This window comes from Opisthorchis viverrini (assembly GCF_000715545.1).
Source record: "Opisthorchis viverrini unplaced genomic scaffold opera_v5_124, whole genome shotgun sequence".
Lineage (NCBI taxonomy): Eukaryota > Metazoa > Platyhelminthes > Trematoda > Opisthorchiida > Opisthorchiidae > Opisthorchis > Opisthorchis viverrini.
This window is the reverse complement of record NW_008751781.1, coordinates 817654-835658: the sequence shown is the minus strand read 5'-3', so window position 1 is coordinate 835658 and position 18005 is coordinate 817654. Positions and strand designations below refer to the sequence as shown.

Sequence of the window (18005 nt, the reverse complement as noted above, 5' to 3'; positions counted from 1 at the left end):
TCACGTATTACTGAAAAAGTCTCTTCCGGTCAGTCTCATGGATTACCCGGCGGGCTCTGCTGACGAAGAAATGGAACAACTAATGGACTTGATTCATCGAGAAATATACGGAGACGAGTCATCATTCGAACAAGAATTGGCTGACCTAATGAGAAGCAATCAAGAAACTAAGGTAAGCATATCTCTGTTACAGCTAAAAGAAACGCATTTGAAATATATTCTAGCTTGAATCGGTAGCTTTTCAGATACACAGTAGAATGCAACTTTCTACAGTCTAATAGTTTGGATGATCACATTCAACAGTGCATTCATTCAACTGCCAGTGGTCAATACGACCGACGGAGTCTGCAAATGGCCGTTCATAAGGCTGCTTCGTCCGGTCGATTGTTTTTTTTTTTGCATCAGAGATGAAAGCATCTTTTGTACAAAACATGGAATCTCGTGAGCAACGAAGGTAAAGGCAGCTTAGAGAATGATCGATAAATTGGTGCATTAAACCAGGTGGTCTTAATGGACGACGGAGCGACTAATGGGTCAGCATAGGTGGTAGGACGACGGGTGATGTTCACCTAAACAAGCAAATCTACACACATAGTTTTCATACCTTCTTCTCCTTCATCTTCGATTTTTATTTATCTCGCTTTTTGAACGGTGCCAGCTCGCGGCCAAGTCTCGCTATCAAATCTGTTTCATTCTCATTAAATAGGCTACGGACAAGTACCTGCTGAATGGTACCCGAGAAACACACTGGTTCGATTGTTCGTATTAGCGAGTTGTTTAGCTCGTCGGATATTAGATGATTAGGGAATCAACTGCTGCGTCAGACGCCTTGCAGCTTATATATGTTTGATTTGCGTACAGAAGAAGATCGAAGGGAATTCGAGAAATTATGTTGTTTGCGTTTGATATCTGCTATGCGCTATACCGTTGATCAATAAAATCGGACGAGCTTTTTTCCAAGTACATAATAATAGGCGTTCCAGACTGGATCGTCGGGAATCCTAAAGAAATCAACAGATGTCTCCATGAGAAGTTTTATTGCTCTGATGACTGAACAGCTTACTGAAGAAACAGCGATGCAGCATCCGTTCTTCACGGCTTCTCACCATCGAAGCATGTGCGGATTTCAGACGACACGACGTGAAATCCCGGTCGGGTTGGCTAATATATTTTACTGAGATATTTCCACACCTCGACATGAAACAGCTGAGAAGAATCACTCAGTTCAAGAAAGCGTATATTAATTTTCTTGAATAAGTGACGTAGTACTAGAGAGCAGGCTTCCCGATCAGCGTACCAACTATCGACCAATCGCCCATCCATTTATGATAATTTGATGGTTGTTGATCAAGTGGCTGTTAGTCTGTTCGCAGAGCTTGGCAATTGACCTGTAAAACGTTTCGTCGTCATACGATGAGACATTATCTATGTTCAATTGGGTGCGTAATTCTTCTACTTCTGAGTGCATTTATGCGGCATTTGCAGATTATCTGTTATCCCTTACCGTGATTGGCTATTTGGTAACAGCGTCCCTTAGGGAGACTTGAAAGCATTGGGATAGTCAATCGGCTCAAAGGAATGCAGTCTACAAAGTAACAAAGACCACAAAAAACCAATCACTTAACGAAAAAAAGCTATCACCAACCAGCCAATTACGTTAAGAGGTGTCAGATAATCTTCAAATGCTGTATAAATGCACGCAGAAGAGGAAGAATCACCCACACAATCGCGCATTGACGATGATTCCAGTATGATGATGAAAGATTTCCAAGTCATTGACAAGCTCGGCCAACAGATCAACAGCCATTTGATGGAAACCAGTAAACTCATCCGAGCTAACAATATTTCAGTACATTATGACGATTTGTAGACAAAACAATCAACTTCTGCCCAGCCATTATCTAAACAGTTTACTTGCAAAGACACAGATCATCTGTGGTAACAGTCTCCACTTGCATATGTTGTGTTCAGACCGTGGTCTTTTTGGCTACCGGTGCTGACCAACATTAGGAAAGTTGGTGCGCTATATATTGGAGCGCCGGGTATGATTACAGACTATTCCGACGGTTAGCGAACACTCCTGGGGTCCTTTTTGGCAGCCGTTCCTCTGACTGATGCAGTTAGTTACAATTTTGGCACCCTTTTCTGTGAAATTGGGATAGAGGAGAATGCAAACCTGAACTCTGCAATACAGGGTCAATCAGTGCTAAGGGGCCAATAATTCCTCCACAGTTGTTTCATCCGTGTTCAGAATCATCCTCAGTGGGCACCTCGGAAAAATACAGGGGAGAAGTTCGAACACTTCAACTTTACATTTACCGTTCGTCTTCCAAAGTTAGGCTTCACTCAGTCATTGAGGCTAATCTACGCTAAAAAGCCGAGAAGCACTGTACGGCTGTTTCAATGCTGTTAGGATTCATCAACAGTGAATACCTCACGAAACTCGGATAAGTACAAACCTGTAACCTGACCGGTGTTTGAGCACTTAACCTTTCAGCCTCGAGGAGCTAAACAGCGGTGTAATAGCCCCGTCCATTCTTCAATTACAGGAACCACATCACGTGGTCACGTAATGACCGACTTCTCGAGTGTTGACTTCTCAGATAGTAATTTCCCTCACTGAGTGAAATTATTCCTCCTCTGAGCCACATACAAACAGGTCACAGTGCGAAGAGATTTCGTAATATTTAATTGAGATTTTATCTTACACGTGAACATGCATGCAGGCCGCAAAGACTGTGCAATCACTCTCCCCCAGCCAAACTGGCCTCTAGACATAAATTTACTGGTGTTTTCGGCATTATGTACAAGGGAGTATTAATTGATCAGCTGAAATTCCCACACGGTTAGATGGTGGCCACCAGAGAAATGACTGTATTTTTTGTTAGTCTTCTCATTTCCATAGAGCGTAATTCGTACGGAATTCCGCACAGAATGGAGACCAAGGAGCGGCGGAAAATCCGACAGCCTGTAATACTCAAAAGATGAATACATCATCATAAACCATTGTGGAATTATACTACTACTAACTGGTTCTGCATCGATTTGCTGTGCTGCACTTATTGTGAAATAGACTACACCAACCGGCTAAGTTCACGCTACTGTTTTCCGCACACAGGTACCGCGAAATATAGACGAACAGCTTGAACATATACTGTTGAGTCCAAAAGGCCAGGCAAGTATTACAGAACGTACGTTTTACCAATGTATTTTGACAAAAGACAAGCTGTGGTCAATTGATGAACTCCAGTGCACAGTGTGTCCGGTGACTTGTACCTACCAGATGAGTTTCAATATCCCGGAGCAGTCGGCCCTAGATCAACAATAACTTGAGTCATTTACTGTTTGAGTTGTACGGCCAAAAGCACACGCGGGCCATTCACAGTCAAATGATTGGATTGAAAATTGATTCGTTATCCGCATTTGTGCCCAGCGTGCGATTTTCTTGACGAATAAGATCTTTAGTTGTACAGCAAACAACAGGAGTAAAGTGGAGACAGTCATACAAGGCAAGGTGGTCACAGAAGCTCAGCCGCTTCTAATGTGAACTGCTGATGAGTCCTAATGAGAGCGAAACTAGAGTGCAGTACTTTCCCCCACTTTGATGTGGACTTAGCAGAATAGCTACCCTATGACTGAAGAAAGGCAGTAAAAACGAGTGCGGTGCAAAAGTGAATTTCACAAATCCCGTGGCAACGTACAACCGAACCGTCGAAACGGTCACGTAATATCCCTCTGGCGAAACGCCATATTGCAGATTTAGCACAAGAATACCCTAGTTCTTGTGGCTGGTTCGCACAGATATGCGGATTTACATAGCATGTAGTGCAACTCCAATATAGCTCAGTGGGGCTCGAGATAGCTCAGTGGTTAAGGCAAAAACTTGTTGAGCAGGAGGTCTGTAGTTCTAGCCTAACCTCAGCATCTCGACTGCTCGTGTCTGGGTTTGGGTAACCTGACAGTAGCTAAGTCCTCAAGCCTCCTTCAGTTGGCATGGCAGTTAGACACCAAAGAGATGTTACAACTGAACGACTGTTTTTGTCAATTACGAAATTCGGTCTGTAGGCTGAAACTTTTTAGAGCCAAGTTGGGTCTATAGGCAGCAGTTAAACCAAGGCCCATTCTTTCACAAGACTAATAAGTATTCAAGAAAAATTGTATGCTTGTTTATTTTGTTTGGTTGATGAGATTATGGGTTGTCGTAAGTAGGCTAACATAAGCCGTCTGTTCCATCCTTCAGAGTTGCGGTAGAGGAAGTTTTAAAATCACGTTCGTTGTTGTGTTACAGAGCTCATCAAACATTTCTTCTCCAGAACAATCCAGTGCAATGCCACCAAGTGAAAGGATAAAGAACCTATCGGTTACTCAACAAATACGCCTGTACGAACAACGATGCAAAACTTTTGGTCGTGTGATCCTGGAACCATCAGAAGCGAAAGATTTTGAACTGGCGAAATTGTTGTTGTGCAAGAAGAAGAAATTAGAGGAAGCTATTGGGCTACTCAGACAAGGTGAATGTGTTAAGTACGTCCCTCGTCCACCAGTGCTGAATGCAACTTTCAAAAAGCTCCTTCTGACTGAAGCTGAGCTGGCGGATTCTTCGTTGACGAAAATTGAGCTAGACAGTGTTAAAAGTGAGTGCAGTTTACAAAACTGTTTCTAAACAATGTTCCCAAATAGATTTGATGGTTATTTTAACACGCTCAGGTGCTTTCGGGCATTTCTAGTCTACTTTAAGAGGCGGCTCTGTCAAATGATTCTTTCTAACGAACTTACCAAATTTAAGATAGATGGACTGATAAAAATCCACGGGTAGCGCTGGCTCGGTCACGCCAGTTGACTGACTTCCTCAGAGACCGCTCTTCGCATTATCATTCATGTGAGGAAACGAGTCAGTGGAGATCGAACAATAACTTGGCAGTAAAGTATGAAGGCCGGTACTGACCAACTCAACTGCATTCGTCACTGCTATCTCAGGATTGAACATGGTCTAGTCGCACGGCCGAGGGCGCGCATGCATCCAGGATGTTGCCTTCAGTGCATGGCTTCCGATTCCTGTCTCCCAAACGGAAAGTCCAGTGACACTGCTGAATTAACGCATCAGTTATATCAGCGACCGATTCCAATGCGTTGCCACCCATTGGTGAACGAAATTACGGCAGCTATAAGCACTGCATACTATGTACCCGTTTTTACAGATGAAAACGATGTTGTTATTGTTGATGATGATGATGATGACGATGATGATGATGATGATGATGATGATGATGATGATGATGATGATGATGATGATGATGATGACGATGAAACCGTCCAGATTATGGTAGTTACTCTATATACCTATTGTAGTTTCTACTCTGGGAAGAAGGGGCATATAGCAGCAGTTACACAACGTACATATAACCCAACCTTGTTTTCATAGGTCACTAACTTCTGCGCACCGTATTGCCTTGGTATGGGTTTCGGGGAAACGGATATTAGTCCATCCATGTCACCTGTCTACCTCGTCCCGCATTGTTTCCCCATAGGATTTTTTGAGTGCTTGTTATTCCCTACTTAAGAAGAACTTGAGCAAACAAGATTATACATCGCCAAGAGTACTACCTTGTCTTTAACACTGCCACTCTACTAATAGCCTTGTATCATAGCTGTGACTGGCTCCAGCAATGCCGGTAAACACATAGTATATTAGTAATGAACAGATCCAGATTTTAGAAAACTTGGGATGCAGGATCATGCGAATTTTACACTGTGTTAATACCAGTGATGGGAATGAAAGAGATTTTAGTGTCTGCTCTTCGATGGGCCTCTTCTGTACAACATTTCAAACCACTGGATTTTCGTTCTTCACCTTCTGTGTCAGGAGCTACTCCTCCTCCAGGAAGAGGTCCTTTTGTTAGGAAAACCTGCTAGGCATAATAAGACAGATCTTTTGTCTCGTAACAGGATGTGGAAACGATTGCCATACCACAGTTGATTCATTTCACAAACACCTTCAGAGCTCATTCGAGGCAGTCTTGTTTGTTGGAGTTTGTTTGTGTTGTTGCGCCAGAGTCTGCGTTTGAACGAAATCAGTACATTGTGAGGCGGACGATTCGATTATTTAAACTGTCAATTAGTTTTCAACATGACGTAACATGGGTAGCAAAATCACTCGAAAAGTTTTAGATTTCCTGGCTGCAACAACCCGATATATGGACTTCGTCTATAAGGAGTACACAGTTGATAGAATGGAGCAAGAAATGTGCCTGCTACTAAGCTGGTTACAAACCACGTGCACTCATGAAGTACTGTTCGAATCTACTCATCCCCTTGTAATCCGTTTTGTGGTGGCGATCGGTAAATCGATTGGGACCGAAAAACTCGAGTAATAGCATGACGTTGACGGTGTTCCACTGTGATTTGTCTGACCGCTCTACGAAGTTGCGGAAAGTCGCTATCTCCCTCAGTCCATCATGTAAAACCACCGTAAACCAAAACACNAGGAACCGGTAGACAGCTATTTTGCTGTGATTAGCCATCACCGGTATTTTGCAACTTCAAAATGGGTTGAAACTCGCATCTTTCCCTATCTTTCCCCTCTACAAAACTATGAGAGACTAATCGGTATTCAGATTGGTTGAGCATCGTGATTCACTGCAACCGGACTGCATTCCATTGTGGTTTTTTACGGGAGACTCAAGTGAATCCTAGCTGAATGTGCTGCACAGTACCCACCCCATGTTTCAGTCGGCACTGAAATACTCGAGATATCGCAGTATTTGTTCATGAGGAAACTACTCATAAGGCTGCTAAAGAGTTTTCGGGGAGTCTTCAGCAAGTTTATGAGTAGCTTCTTCCATGAAGATATGACAATTTTTGATCGAATTCTTTAGTGAAGATTCTTCCAAAATCACCACTTGTAGTTTTTTTATGCGCGCCGCTGAAGATTTCCGTAAACCTTGATCTGGGTGCTTTACAATTTGTGGCCAAGTTAGACATCGTCATGCGGGTTGAAATCAACTTCGGAATCTGCTCGTCACTCACAGACTTTAGGTTGATTTTTATTTGGTGTTTTTGAACATTGTAGAATTATATCGAATTCATACTATATTCTCTCCAAAATTATTTGAACTACAAGTTGGTTAGCTTCTTTGTTTGATTTCGTACTCCTTTTCGGAAGGTAGGGCAACGTGTTTCCCATCCTGGCTGTTTGTTTGGGGCTCTCCTTTCAGAAGGAATATTTTTTTCCGCACCGACTTCAGTAGAAATATCTTCAACATCGTCATCGACAATACGATACCAGTGTTCAACGCTGCTATAGTATGTCACACTGGACGTCATAATAACTGGGATAGTAGGCCACTCTTCTGAGATGAGTTTTATTGTTGGATATTGCAGTCACCTCGGGAAACCTTCATGAACGAAATAATCAATAACACTTAGACAGGAAAACGCGTGCAGGTGGTGTCGACACTGGAACAGTCAGCATTCTGTGAGCTATCCTGATTGGTCAGGCTCATGCTTGGTCATGTGATTTGTCTCGACAACCAGCTGAAAAACTGAACTAAACTAAAATGTTAAAACTTTGCTTTTCATGGGCGCACATTTGACCTTGATCTCTGGCCTTGTTTTCTCCCACAAGCAGCTTAGTGCTCAGTTATCCAACGAAACTTTAGTTGGAAGAGTTACGAAAAATATGTTGGTACTGTGGGAAAGCTTGGAATTTTAATTAGGAGTTTATCGTGTAAGTGAAGCCAATTTATGGTGAATAGCCGAAAAAACACTGTGCAGCTCGTGGCCAAGCGGTTAATTGTTCAGACTACTAGCCTGCAGGTTGTGTGAGGTGCGCACTGCTGACGAAACAGTTGAAACAGCTTTGCAGTGCCTCTCGGCTTTTCAGTATAGATTAGCTTCACTTACAGGTATCTCATTGGGTTCTGATTAAGGCCACCTCAAAGAGATTCTAAATAAATAGGTAACGTGCTCTCTGGTAGAAAATGAGGAACTGAAAAATCCACGTTAAGCTTTCAAATTCGTTCCGCATATGAGATTTTTTATAGGAAATAACTTTTGCATCCGAACTCTTCCTCTCGCACAGAACGAAAAGACGTAAGATGTGCCAGACACATTTGTCACATTAGTTAGTTGGAGCCCTACATGTTACTATCTAGGTCAGCTTCAGTGTACTTGGAAAATATCCTCAAGAAAACTGATTTCACAGTAAAGCTTAACATTCCTTTCGACAAAGTCTGTTTCATAAGCAGGATACAAATATCGAAGCTAAGTTGTACATACAATAAGAAATTCCTCTTTTATCTGCGAACCACTTAGACCCCTCTTTTTCATTCCAGATTTGACGGATAAACGGAATATTCTTGCACGCACATTGCAAATGCAGCAGACGGATTTGGAAGATCTCTTGAAATATCTGCAGTGTTTCAGCCACGAAGAAATTAGAAAAGAACTGTTTGAACTGAGCCTTTCGAACAAACGCAGTCTGGAAGAAATCACCGAAGAACGGTGTGATTTGAATGAGCTGGAACCTCACTTTTGGAATGCGTACATACCAGAACTAAACAAGAACTTGTCACTGGGACCAGATCAATTACAGGTGGCAGTTACCTGGGTAAAACCGGATTTGTCTCTCAGTTGTACAAAGGCGCCCAACCGGTTCATTTTGATTAAACTGAATTACCCAGTTGATGAGCCCCAAGAAAAATCTCTGCCCGATTTCACAAACGTCAAACATTTACGAGCAGATTACACCGTGTTGTTCTACCTTTTCCGAAATGTCTCCCCAATCACCATATCACAAATGAAATTGTTCATTACAGTGAGTTTATAAAGAATTTTGAACGCTTATGTTATCATAATCGTTAGTCAATCTGAGCTGTGTACGGTCATTCAGAGATGTAATGTATTTATCCGACCGTCACGCACTTGCAAGCAGATGCAGATTTACAGTAGTGCTTTAGTCTGGACATGACGCACTACCGTGCTCAAACAGGGAGCATTTGTGGCAATAGAATAATTTTTCCATGTTTTCATTACTGATCGAAAATCAAATCATCTGCATGCACCAAACAGAGAAAAGCCATACTAAGCTATCGAAGTTGGAAGATACTTTAAATATTAATATGGACTAGGAATCTATAGCTAAACTCTTTCGGAAAGTTATAACTTGGAGTCACCCTTGTTTATATGAATACAACAATAGAGGGGTAAGTGTGGTGGAATACTTACGTTGGGTTCTCGATACTTCCAGCCATAACGCCAAGCTTACCAACTTAATATCAAACATAAAGTCTAAGACTGTGGAACGGGACTAGTCAAGACTAACCAAGCTGACCAGTCTTGCACTTTATGGATAACCATAGATTATGACCGGTTTTTGTGAATATAAATTGAGTCAGGACGACCCGGTTCTGGTTTGAATTTTCGGGGCAGAATTCTACATTGGCTGTGCCTAGGCTGCAACGATCCGGAGGGGAAACCATTGTAAGTTCAAAGCTAAATACAATTGGACAGGCGGTTAGAATAAGCTTCGAAACAAGTGAGGCCATTTTTCGTGTTGAGATGCATAGGTTTCACGACCGATTCCAGCATGTACTGCGGCTAACATGAGGATCAAGCTGAATCTCTCGCTTATGGTGGTCTGCTTCCGCAACTTTTCAGCAGTTCACAGCTGCTCAACCGTACCGAATATCAGCACTTTACTCTACTACGGAGCCTTACTTAAATCTTTGTTTGTGAGGCATCTTTGAGTTTCGCCTTCCTAACTGTCCTCTAGTTTTTTCATCAAATTATTTCACTTCCACCGTCAGACATGGAATTATTTTATCAACCAAGGTTGTCCACCTTTTTTGGGAACTAGTGTCTTGTGGAATTTCAAAGTTCCAGCAGAACAGGAAACAACAGCTGTTCCTTTTAGTTTATGGAGGACCTTGTGGATTTTTAGTTTGGCCGTAAGTCCCGTCAGCGGTGCAAGTGATGTACGCAGTACGTTCTTTTCAAGTCTCAGAAATATCACCACTAATATGGAGGAATTATCCGGGCACGGATACTCTGAATGTGCTCATCACTAATAAATTGCAGGTTTTGTATGAACAGCTTCCTCACGCATTTCAACAGAACGGTCTACGAGGTCTTTCTCAACTTCGTGTTGAACAAAAAGTCCCCGATGAACCCATATCATTCTTGATTGGTAAAGTACAACATAGCCATTTGGGCAACCGATGTTTCACAGTGATGGCATATGTAACTAGTATGCGACTAAGAAACGAGATTTTAAAAAGAATAACGGGAATAGTCGTTGGGTTAGTCTTAGAGTCGCGCCAAAAACAAGGCCGACAAATTGTCTTTGATCTTCGAAAATTGTCAAGGAACTGGGAATATTCAAAATGCTCACGTCTGTTATCAACAATAGGGACGCCGTTCCCTCATTATTATAGAGAAATTTGTCAAAGCTATTGTGGTGAGCGAAGGGAGCTGCAACTAAGTTACAAATCTACCACGATTAGTTTTGAATACCGCTCACTGAAGCCATGCGACAGCAACTACTTTGTTGGTTGTCGGCATGGGGTTGTAATCTGTCCCGGACAGATTATTGCTCCACTGCACTGGAAAAAGTGTACTTTGATTGAAGTAAGGCGCGCACCTGCATTCTTTCCAGGCGTCAGGTACGTCTCAAAAAAACCTATGGAAGAGCCTACTTGGATGATAAGCTTCAGCCGTCAGAAGAAACCCCACAGTTTGATCAATAACGCAAAAGCAAATTGATTTATTTCAGTAAACTTGATGAATTCAGATGCAATTTGTATTGAGTTAGAAGCCGCTTAATATTCGCACAATGGAATTGATTTCTCGGAAGGTACGGCATTTTCAAACTTGTCACTTCATAGTGCAAAATGTTCATGTATAATGTATATGTTAATGTATTATTGCAAAGTATCTACTATGATAAGCGAATCTCCGAGGTCAATGAACACTGCCGACTGCGAATACGGTGCCTAATTCAATAAGAAATCGCGAATTGTGGAAAACTTTGGCTCACTTACAATGGACGGAACTTCAGAGAGTTTTCCAGCTGAACTAATTCGCTGAACATTCTAGAACCTACATGGCCTTTGTGGATGAAAAACTCTGATGAGGTACATTCCTGCAAAACCCTTTTGCTCCTTAATTGCTGTTACCAGTTAAAAACTTTGACAACTTATAGTTGTGTTCAAGAAAATAAGAAGTGACTGTCAATTGGTTCCTTGGCCTCCGTAGACAAAACCGCACTGGACAGCCGGTGCTTCACGCACCGTTTTTTATTAACAAATGCGCCTAGCTTATTCGTTTCTACGGATTCCCCGACTTTCCGTTGGTCTTGGAGGTTGCCTGCTGCATTTGTAGTACACCCATTTGTAACGCGAAACAGCGTTGGTGCTTCGATTACTGGATGAACGCACAAACATCACATAATTATCTTTTTTGTATTGATTTAAGACCTTCTCAAACGCCGTGAAAGATGAGAAGGATACAGCCCCAAATTTCTCATCGAACGCTTGTGAAACCACTTTCGAAGACATAGCACAGCAAGTTCAAAGTCAAATATACACCAAAAATTTCAAAAGGAGATTAATTAAAAGAAATCGCAGAGCGATTAAGGCATATGAGGGTGATTTTTGGACTGAGTGCACATGCGAAGAAATGCAGCATTTTCACGTGAACGTTTTTAATTCACCCAAAGGTGCTTTGCAGAAAAATGCATTGTGCGTCCAAAGCGCGGCGCCAGCCATCAAAATTAGAAGGAACTTCCAGGACTCCAACATCTTTGGGCATCTGATTATGTGGATTACATCAACGAAATCGTATGCTTTAGTACCATAATTTTAAAGTCGTTAATTGTTGTTAGTTGTTAGTGAATTGTTGGTAGTGAGACCACATTCAAATTAAGAATAAAAAGTCGCACCAGAAGACCAAAATATTCCGTGAAATGACATCTGAAATACCTAAATGCAAAGAATTTTATAATTACTTTCATTTCCGCCAGATAAAGCAGAGGTCTACGAAAATTCCCACTACTCTTCATGAGACAGAGATTTCGCTTATGGATTTGGACAGGCTTGCAACTTTACGCTTTGAAATCGACACCAAGGAATATGGATTCTTGGAGGTGTTGGTTCGTCGCCGAAAGCCGATAAATGTGAGTTCTGTGGTTTCACACAAATTCAGGACAGTGTTCGGACTAAGAATCAACTACCAACTGTTAAATTGAATTGTTTCCTGGGTGTATTGATCAAAGTAAACAAAGCCCCATTTCGGAAATTATTCTCATTTACACACAAATTTGGTTTTTTACTGCCGACACTCACGCTTATGAAGGTCTGCTTCAGTTGGATGTGCAGCGCCCGGCCTCCACGTTCCAGTTGGCGCAATAGTCAAGGTGTCGGACTATGTTGTTGTCTAGATCCAATGCACTATTCACAAGATTACTGAAAATTCTTCGACAGCCGAAAACCGATATTTCACTTACACTTCGGGCTGTCAGGTAGGCGCAATCTCCGAGTTTAACTCGAAATTTGTATTTTAATCGGACTCAAATTTGGGTTCATAAGGTTGACGGAAACTCGGAAATCTGGTAAGCCATCAGAAGTGTGAAACCGGTCGTGGACTGTAGAAGAGTTTTCAGCAACCTTATGAGTAGCGTGTTACGTCAAGATGATAGTAAGGAGTAACTTACACCGTTTCACATCACTGTGAACTTCTCTCTCACAGAAAAATCCTGATACGTCCGCTGGTTAAAGGAATTGCCTTCAGCTGAACTGGAATTTAATCTTTACTTTTCGGCAAGGTTTAAAGTTGCGGTATGTCATAATATGTGGGGGATAGCCATTTGTTTCTGCTCTTATGCGCGCTTACGCCTCATCAATGAATCTAATTAAGGTAGTAGCAGGATTAGTGTGCCTGGAGAAGGTGCCCAAATTTGTGGACACCAATTGTTAAGGGTGCTGTTTGAGGGAATTGCTGCACTCTCTAAATTCCACCAAAGACCCAGGTGGCTTCACCTCCACAGCGACTACATCTCACCCCAACTCAATAAATTCTCAAATAGGATTTCCTAACTTACTTTGAACTAGAATTTCTTGTTAAATTTTGTGCTTACAACATGGTTTAGTTTACAGAACAACGAAGACCAAAGTTTTACTGACTCAAATGCTGAGTTACTCTATTCATTTTAGGGAGCGAATTTCATTCAGACCAAACGAACCTGGTTGACTTTAGTTCGACGGACATACCAAAACTCTGAGACAACGCAACCTGAGGTCTTATCGGGGGCACAGACTCCACAATCCCAAAGTTTCAGCGATAACTCGGGGACATACCAAATATTTGCACCAAGAAAGGCACATTCGTCAAGTCCACAGAATCCAGCAGTCGAAAACCTTCAACACAATGCGATGCATGTTCTGAAGGCAAACTCAGCAAGCCCTGTCGAAGAACTACCTCAGTTAGTCACACAACCCCATGTAGATCTGTCATTGAACCAAGCAGATACCTCGACTACTTTACACAAGTCACAGCCTCAAAACTCAAAACCTCCAGCAGTCAATCACTGGATTGAATGCGCACCTTACGCATCCAATTGTACACGACTTTACAGTTATCAGCTTCTAGAAAAACAAGCGGATCGCCTATTCAGAGCGCTCGGAGATAGTGGCACGCCAGAAGAGGTTCGGCAGAGGAACCTTCAGGAATTAAACTATTTAACTGCGCAGATAAAAGCACATGAAGCACGTGTCTTGGCCCCAACGGGAACGTCTGAGAGAGAAAACTATTTGAAACAGTTATTCAAGTTCAAAACAACTTTAGAGGTGGCGAGTAAGACTGCCAGGAATAACTTGCCACACCGAGTGGCATTAGACTATCAGCTGAATGTAGTTATCAAGGAACTGGAAAGTTTGGGGGTGAAAATCACGTGAACCCATCATTTTAAAGTGAACTGAGGGTATTTCCATTCATTGTTCTGTTTCAATGAAATTTAGCGAACTGAAGTGGAACAAATATCCTTTTCAAGAAAATATTTAATTCTATTGGTTCTACGTAAATACATACTTTTGTAACTAATCGTAAATTTTGATTTTCAGTAGTGGCGCAGAAGGTTTCTTCTCGGCGACAGACAACCAGATACTTATACAGAAGCATACGACCTTTCACGAGTTGCATTCACCCATATATTCTGCATAATCCTTCTTTTAAAGTCTTGGTCACCGATTATATTAATATATGACATATTTCTCGTTTGCAAGTAAGTTTATTTCCGTCGGTGTATTCTACTCAGCAAAATATTTCAAAACAGTCTAAATGGGTATTTGACACTGTAGGATGTGTCTGTCATGACTTCATTCAGACGCACATCTGGATTTTATGGGCTGAAATAAAAATAAAAGTGAAATTTTGTGACAGTGAAAATATTTCCTGAGTTATATCGGCGATTTTACTCAGGGGTAGTTTGGAGAGGATTCTCCGTTGAACTGTCAGGTAAAAGCTCAGGGATGGATTGCTTTTCCGACGGCGGTTGAACCAGTTCAGTTACTGTAGAGGAAATCTGGACCTCTTCTGACGAAACTTCAGGAGACGCCTCGTGGTCTGTTAATTCGACTGAGGCTGTGACTTCAATTTGGTCCTGTACTTCTACACTCAGTGAGCTGTCCTGTGCGGCCCCTCCCTCATTGCATGCAGGTTCGAAGGAATCGGGACGATCCACACTCTCTTCAGACTCTTCAGGTCTTTCACTTTCTTGTAAAATAGAATGCTTCTTGTCTGCATCAAACTCTGCTTCTTCAACAAGATCGCTAACACTGACTTCTAAAATCACCTCCTTATCTTCCACCTCTTGAGTTTCTATTGAAGGCTCGCTCTTATCCTCTGACGTTAGTTTGGGTTCACTTTCTACGGGTTTTGGAACGTATGTTAAAATAACTTCATTATCGATCGATTTCTTCTCCTCAGTAAGTGGTACGGGCACTTCCGGATGAGGATCTATACGTGGAGTGGATACTGGGCTACTAACGATAGTTGGAGAAGGTAATTGTTCGAGTATTCCCGAGCTAGACATTCCTGGTTCGCTCTCATTACATCTTGTAAGGCTATATTTGCGAAGATCCGCTGTTGTCTGTCGAACATCCACCACACCATCTTTCCAGTGATTCAGGTCCTGCTCAAGCGACAGGAAGCTTGAAGCCTGTGGTTCTTTCTCCGAGACGAGGCCCTTGTTAGCCGCGATGTAATTCTGCAGTAGTGTAGAAAAAGAGATGATTTATTATTTACTCGCAGACCGTGTACAGTGTACACGTGTATGTATACACAGTGCATAAGTAGACCTGTTCACTACATTATTCGTCCTCACGTAATTGAATAAATTTTCTTAATTGCGAGCGCGTGTCAGTGACTCGGAAATATTTCCGACTGTTTTGGTGCTCAAACCAAAGACCCGAACTATCCGAGGATTGACACTGACTATCTTTTCAACCGTGAAATTTTTCTGTTTCCGAGTATGATAGTAAATGTGTAGTAGCATTTGGTTCCAATTTCTTACCCTTCTTATGTGATGGCTCTCTTTTGTGCACCCTAGCTTGTTCCAGCTTTCAGGCCGCAAATTAATTCTTATGGGATCTCCTACCTTGTGGACTTTTTCGCCGTCTTATGATTAAACAGCACACTCTTCTCAGTTTCGCCATTCTTTTATGGTAGGGTGGGGCTCCAAGACTACCCAATGACTCAACAGCTCTTACAAGCAGGCGCCTTGCTTATGGTGCTTGGAACAACCAGACCATCCATCACGAAGTCAAGAGGAGCACACGATCCTGGTTCACCCTTTTACGCCAATTGCCTGACATATTTGGCTACCCTACGTTGGTGTGGGTTCAAAAATACCAATCTTCTGGGTTTTGTAACTAATACCCCTACGCGTTCTTGATGTCTTTACACATAATCGGTTAGAATACTTATCTTTTGAGCAAGCTAAACCACGCTTGCTAGCCATTTGGTGCCACCTTGCGTCAAGAAGCGTTTTCTACTGGCAATCGGGAAGGGCTGCAGTGAGTAGAAGTGCAAGGTACATTCAGTGTTCACCGGTTGGCCTCGATATGCCACAAGGGTTCCACATTGTCGGTTTGCCGAAATGTGGATGTGTCGGGACGTGATCAGAAGCGAACAGACACGAAAAGTACATGTGCATAGAACGACGAGACGCTAAGGTCGCCCGCCGTCTGTCATCACGCTTCCGGATTGCAGGTGCGTGGGAGGGGCGACAAGCGACCAGCGGTGTGAAAATGGTCACATCAGGGACGTCGCCATTGGCTGGACAGCCAAAGTCAGTGAGCACATCTGGCTGTTCATCCCTAGCTCTGTACATTTGACGGACAGTGGAATGGTGTTGCTTGTCTTTCGGCTTCTCCTTATCGCTTAGTATGCCAGATCCGATTCAGGCGTAATGGATAGGCGGCTCCACGCTAAAACAAGTCGCGCAAAAACTATGGTTCGACCGATTCGCGTTTAGAAAGCACGCAGGTTTTGCTAAGTTCTTTGTGCCTTCACTTCGTAAAGGTCTTATATCATGACTTCAGTAGTTCAGTCTTAATAACATACTTGGTTACAAAACGATACGAAGGTACTCGATGGCAATAAGCCCGTGGGGTTGCATAGTATCGAGGAAAAATCGGACTTACTTCCAGACAAGGGTATGGACAACAAGCCTGAAACGAAAGACGGTGATAAATTTTAATCACCCAGTATCACTCTTTTTAAGTGTTTTAAAGCCCAGTACGCATCAAATCAATGTGAAAGTGAGCGCATTCCGCCACTTGTGTTCAAATAGAACTCGTGAACTACAAAAACCTTATGTGCCCCCCCCCCAAATCACTCACAGTCAGCTGTCGAATATTTTTCGGTAGCCCTATCAGTAGTATCCTATCTCAACAAAGTATATGACATTTCCCAAAAACCTGTCCACTGGAGCATGAGGCAGACTTTGTGCAGTACATTCATTCCCACACAGTTCAGATTGATTTCTTATCGGGTCGATGAAGAGGCACTTGTCGTGAGCAACTCCATGAGTCCATCACGTGTATCTTATTAAGATGTATTGATTTATCGATCAGCTGAACTTAGAGTGAGCGAAATATCTGACTGTGTATACCCCACAAAGTTATCACGTGACGACCGCCTTGACACACCTCTGAATCATTTCAAGCAACGACTGTTGAAGTGATTCACGACAGTAATTTACCTAAATGGGGAAGTTCGGATGAATTCCTATTACTAACGTGATAGTTGTATTCTCAATTCCATTGACTGATGTAAGCTGGCGCAGTTATGTTCGATTTGTACAACTTAGCTTTGTGCGTCGCCCAACGAGTCCAGTTCAAAATTCCTCCCGAAATCCTGACAACGTTAGGATCACCTATTTGATTCAAAATGCTCAACGCCAGGCTCAAGACGTAACTTCAGGTATGCATGTCATGTGACCGAAGTAAGTGATTCGCTTTGTATCTATGCCTATCTGAATCGATATGCAGTTTTCGCTCGGTTTCTGCAACCAGAATGAGTGTGTGACTAACTGGCTACAGTGATCGTTTCTACCTACTAACAACGGAAATCCAAAATCTACGTATCGGTTCACAGAACTAAGTGTCACAAGTTTCTATGACATTTCTTAATGCAGGGGGTTGTGTGATAAAACGGGTGGAACCATACTTTAATTAATGACGGTGCTCTCTTTTCAATGTAAAGTGCATTAGCGCGTCGAAAATATTGTGATATCATGTTAACTGTGATTTGCAACCCACAAATCGGAGAAATCGGCTGCAGTTACAAGTTACCTGCTCGCGGGATCCAGGTGAATACATACCTGTCATCTGAAGGGGTGTTCAAGTGATGTCGAATTTAACCCACAGTGTCTGAATCGCGAAACCTCATGCCTTGTTTGTCTGACTCCTTAGGAATATATATATATATATATATATATATATATATAT

General features: G+C 42.3%; 2 protein-coding genes across 2 annotated transcripts in view; one reads left to right on the top strand and one right to left on the bottom strand.

Annotated features, from left to right (window-relative positions):
- Nucleotides 1–13949, top strand: part of T265_06183 (hypothetical protein) — a gene marked incomplete at both ends in the record, with an annotated part of 17313 nt that extends 3364 nt beyond the window's left edge. Inside the window, 9 exons of the mRNA XM_009171384.1 lie at nucleotides 20–172; nucleotides 3923–4017; nucleotides 4324–4638; nucleotides 7215–7336; nucleotides 8334–8815; nucleotides 10078–10626; nucleotides 11473–11691; nucleotides 12020–12172; nucleotides 13209–13949. Of these exons, the coding sequence (XP_009169648.1) occupies nucleotides 20–172; nucleotides 3923–4017; nucleotides 4324–4638; nucleotides 7215–7336; nucleotides 8334–8815; nucleotides 10078–10626; nucleotides 11473–11691; nucleotides 12020–12172; nucleotides 13209–13949 (2829 nt within the window). The remainder of the gene's footprint in view (nucleotides 1–19; nucleotides 173–3922; nucleotides 4018–4323; nucleotides 4639–7214; nucleotides 7337–8333; nucleotides 8816–10077; nucleotides 10627–11472; nucleotides 11692–12019; nucleotides 12173–13208) is intronic.
- A 515-nt stretch (nucleotides 13950–14464) lies between these two features.
- T265_06182 (hypothetical protein) overlaps nucleotides 14465–18005 on the bottom strand; it is a gene marked incomplete at both ends in the record, with an annotated part of 12591 nt that continues 9050 nt past the window's right edge. The window contains 2 exons of the mRNA XM_009171383.1: nucleotides 14465–15259; nucleotides 16698–16724. Coding sequence (XP_009169647.1) covers nucleotides 14465–15259; nucleotides 16698–16724 — 822 coding nt within the window. The remainder of the gene's footprint in view (nucleotides 15260–16697; nucleotides 16725–18005) is intronic.